Source organism: Tasmannia lanceolata, unplaced genomic scaffold (assembly GCF_043159265.1).
Source record: "Tasmannia lanceolata isolate RefF3 unplaced genomic scaffold, GAP_Taslan_0.1 ptg000002l, whole genome shotgun sequence".
Lineage (NCBI taxonomy): Eukaryota > Viridiplantae > Streptophyta > Magnoliopsida > Canellales > Winteraceae > Tasmannia > Tasmannia lanceolata.
In genome coordinates, this window is record NW_027518679.1 from 19,156,830 (window position 1) to 19,160,953 (window position 4,124).

General features: G+C 35.0%; 1 protein-coding gene across 1 annotated transcript; it reads left to right on the forward strand.

The window, feature by feature from the left end:
* The first annotated feature begins 743 nt into the window (after nt 1-743).
* LOC143888953 (metal-independent phosphoserine phosphatase-like) lies at nt 744-3,585 on the forward strand. The gene is made up of 6 exons (XM_077393334.1): nt 744-860; nt 1,422-1,472; nt 2,280-2,393; nt 2,686-2,817; nt 3,157-3,220; nt 3,368-3,585. Exons 1-6 carry the CDS (start codon nt 744-746, stop codon nt 3,583-3,585), a joined length of 696 nt encoding a protein of 231 aa, XP_077249449.1.
* Nucleotides 3,586-4,124: the final 539 nt, after the last annotated feature.

Consider the following 4,124-nt stretch of genomic DNA (forward strand, 5'->3'; position numbering starts at 1 on the left):
ATTGGATCTCGCTAACCTAGCAAATGTGATATTGAAAAGCTACTTAATTACCCCAAAATGCAGTATAAAGTGATATTTTATTTTTTGTACTTCATTTTCATATTTTTAGATTTTAAATCATTAAAAATAGGAAAATTTTAGGATTTCAATAGGAAATATTCAAAGGACAAAGGACAATCAGTGGGAAAATGGAGTATTGGGTGCACCCATGAGAATTATTTGACTTGTTGATACTTGATACCGTATCATGACATTCAAATTTTATTTTTATTCTATAAAAGCTTTAACAAATCACCTACATGAAATATTAAAAATATTTCTTTTAGTGTTGAAATTTGTCAAAAAATATTATTTCTTTTTTGTGTTGCCTAAGTTTTTTGTTTTTTACTTTAACGATTCATGTTTTATTTCTTAAACTCATTTTTGCACAATTATTTGAAAATCATATTACATGGTCAGAGATCTATTTCTAAAAGGGAAATGTTATCAGCACTACTGTATTTTGATGAGGGCACTCCTCACTTTATTAAAAGTACGATATGGCCCGCACCATAGGATGATCCAAACCGTCCGTTAGATGGGCCACAGCCTAAATAGGTTGTGCTCGAAAAATCATTTCCATAGGTTGATCTTAACCCTCCAATCTGAATGTTAGAGAGTTGATCCTAACCCTCTATAGATCACACCCACTTTATGTTTTGCCAATTATCTTTCATTTTACCTCTTATTGATTTATTTTTTTCATGGATAACAGAATCGCCAGTGATACCGCATGCCAGGCTGAAATTCCACACGATGTTTGCGAGATTGTTCTCGTCCGTCACGGAGAAACCACATGGAATGCTTCTGGTAGAATTCAGGTATTTATATCAAAACTAAAAGAAATTACTAATAATTAGTAATTAGGAAGGGAAACAGATGAAGCAACAAAAGTAATCTCATTCTCTAGAAACTGGAATTTTCAAGAGAGAGAGAGACCTTAAAAGTTTAGGGCAGTATGTTTGATATATTGTGTATATTTATGTATATATCAGACCTCAATTGAAGAGAGAGAGAGAGAGATTTGCCTATTTTGCATTTGACTGATCATAGCCGGTGAATACTGTAATAAATAGGTTAAAGGGGCGGAGATGTAAAAGAGGGGTGGATTTATTATTTCCTTACCCTCAAATAATTAGAGATTACATTTGTTTTCTTAACACCAATAACTCCTCATTAATTGATATACGTACCCTTCAATCCTTTGGATAATTTAGTCTCTAAAATGATTACTGATATTACACAAACCATTTCTCCTACTTACTTAATATTTTTTAGATCGATCAACTGTCTCTCTTTTTTAAAATATAAAAATTAATTAAGAGTTCATATCTTTTTTTTTATAAGGAATTTTTATATTTATTTTCTGTTTGTGTGCACAGGGTCAGCTAGAATCGGAGCTGAACGAAGTCGGGTGGAAGCAAGCAGCCGCTGTTAAGATCTAAAATCTATTTATTTTATACTATAATAAAAAATATAAAAATAATATTAATAATAAGAGGATAGAGTTGCTGCGCTCGAGCACAGAAACAGGGTGGGGCCACATTTTGGGTGGGATCCAAAGCATTCATTTGATGGGCCCTTTCATGGGTAGGGTGTCCACCAAAAATTAGCTCCATTGGATCACCTTAGGGTGTCCATTTGTGGAGCCAAAAATAGACAGATTTGTGGACAAACAGTATCTGTCCATTTTTGCCCCCATAAATGAACACCCATTGGTGATCCAATGGAGCAGATTTTTGGTAGCCCCCCATCCATGATGGGGCCTTCTAAATGAATGGTTAGGATCACCCCCCCCCCCCCCCCCCCCCCCCCCCACCAAATGGCCTCACCCTCCCTATTTTTGTGCTCGAGCGCAGCTAAGCGCAGCAACCCTTTTCTCTAATAATAATAATAATTAATTCACACTTTTATCTACCAAGGACACCACCTCCTAGTGGTTTAGATGTCAACAACAATAATAATAATAATAATATTACTACTACTACTACTACTGGGAATTTGCTGTAGAAAGCCATTTTGCAGCTGACTTTGGCATGTGAGAACAGCCACAAGGCCTCATTGTTTAGCAGATTTTGTCTTATTCATTTAATTCATCTAAGGTGGCTGTTCTCCTACAAAAGTCAGCCGTGAAATGGATTTCTGTAAAATTGCCCAGCAAATCCTTTATATTATAATCATTGTCATCATCAGCATTATTACTAATATTAAGATTAATATTAATAATATGTGATTTGCAGATTGCAGAGAGATTGGGAAAGGAAAGAAAGCCCACAGCTGTGTACTCATCTGATCTCAAGCGTGCCAAAGACACGGCGGAAATGATTGCCAAAGAGTCTCATTACCATGATCAGGTACTTCGTTTTTTTTTTCAATTTTCTATATTAAATTAATAAAAATAAATTTTTTTTTAACCCATCAAAAAAAATTTTAATACAAATAATTGTTATTGACACCCCTAATGAAACTTCTTAGTTTAATATTTTAGTAAATTTTACACAAATAAATTCACCCCACAATGATTTTCGTCAATACTGTAATTTTAACCATGGTTGTAATCAGCAATTATCTGGACTTTGAAATTTATAGAGAAAATACCATAAATAATTGTATCTATTTCATTTATTTTCATCTAATTTATTGCAGGTCATTGTGGTGCCTGGATTAAAGGAAAGAAATGTAGGGAGCTTGCAGGGTTATTATTGGAGTGATATTCAAGAGAAAGAGCCTGAGGCTTATCTTGCATTTTTCTCACCACAATATGACCTAGAAATCCAAGTAAGTTTTTCCTTCTTTTTTACTAAGCCATGATAAACCGTTGTAAGAATTACATGTTTATGATAACTAAAAAATGCGTGGCCTGTGCACGAGGCTCCCGCCATTGCAGGGTCTGGGTAGGGGCTAGATGTACTCAGCCTTACCCCTACTTAGCAGAGAGGCTAATTCCGTGACTCGAAATTGTGACCACAGGTCACAATGGAGCAACCGTACCCTTCAATGTTTATGATAACTACCATTCAAAAAAAACATCTTTATGGTAATATTTAATTACCTCTTCTACTTTAGAAAAAAAGTGAAATTCATATGTATTTTTGGATACTTCTTTATTTTTTCCAGGGTGGTGGAGAGAGCTTTAATAGTGCCACTGTTGCCCTCCAGGTAATTGCTTCAAAGCACAAGGGTATCTACACTCTTTAACATCTTCTTCACTGCCTCTCCATTTGTTTTTTCACTGTCTTCTTTAACATCTTCTTCACTACCTCTCCATTTGTTTTTCACTGTCTTCTCCTAATCTCTAAAATCATTTATTTCAAAAATTTCATTGCAGGCGAACGTGTCATAATTGTGACTCATGGGGGTGTTCTGAGAGCGATATATATGGCCATGACACAGGAACCATCAGCTGGGAAGGTGCTCAATGCATCCATTAATGTCCTTCATCTCTCTGACAAGAAATGTGTATTCAAGACATGGAGTGATGTGAGCCACCTTAACGGAGTCGGTTTCCTCGCAAGGGGATTCAATGGTGATTCCTTCCAATTCTGAACGCATGTGTGCATGCGACCAGTGTCTCTGGTTCTGCCGACAATGAGAGGAGAGCCATTATCTTTAATAAATCATTAGATATAGATTTATATGGTCATAAAGAAGAGCTGTAGAATTGCTCTTGCTTGATGTTTCATCTCTACTATGGTCATTGTTTGGCTTGTTATGAATTAAAAGCATAATTTGAGACTATTGATATGGTGAACCATTAACGATATTTGGAAAGAACTGGATAATGATCGATTGGTTTTTAGCATTTTTCTAATTAGAATGTCTATTAATTGATAACATAAGTGATTTGATTAGCCGGCTCCAACTAGTTTGGAACAAAGGCTTAGTTGAGTTGAACATAAGTGATTTGACTAATCATAGTTACTCCTCATTAACAAAAATAAGGGCTTAAATAAAGCATTTACAGATAAACATAGTAAAAAGTAAAGATAAGGATAAACATGGTATTACTAATAAAAACCATTTGTCTAATCTATTATAGAGGAATGATCGATGCATGGGCCCTCTTTATGCAAGGGCTAAAGAAG

What these genes read in the sequence shown, in the direction of transcription:
- LOC143888953 (XM_077393334.1), top strand. Translation starts at nt 744, where the DNA reads ATGGATAACAGAATCGCCAGTGATACCGCATGCCAGGCTGAAATTCCA. An exon ending in ATGCTTCTGGTAGAATTCAG is followed by an intron (nt 861 to 1,421) that starts GTATTTATATCA and finishes TTGTGTGCACAG; the next exon opens with GGTCAGCTAGAATCGGAGCT. An exon ending in AATTGCTTCAAAGCACAAGG is followed by an intron (nt 3,221 to 3,367) that starts GTATCTACACTC and finishes ATTTCATTGCAG; the next exon opens with GCGAACGTGTCATAATTGTG.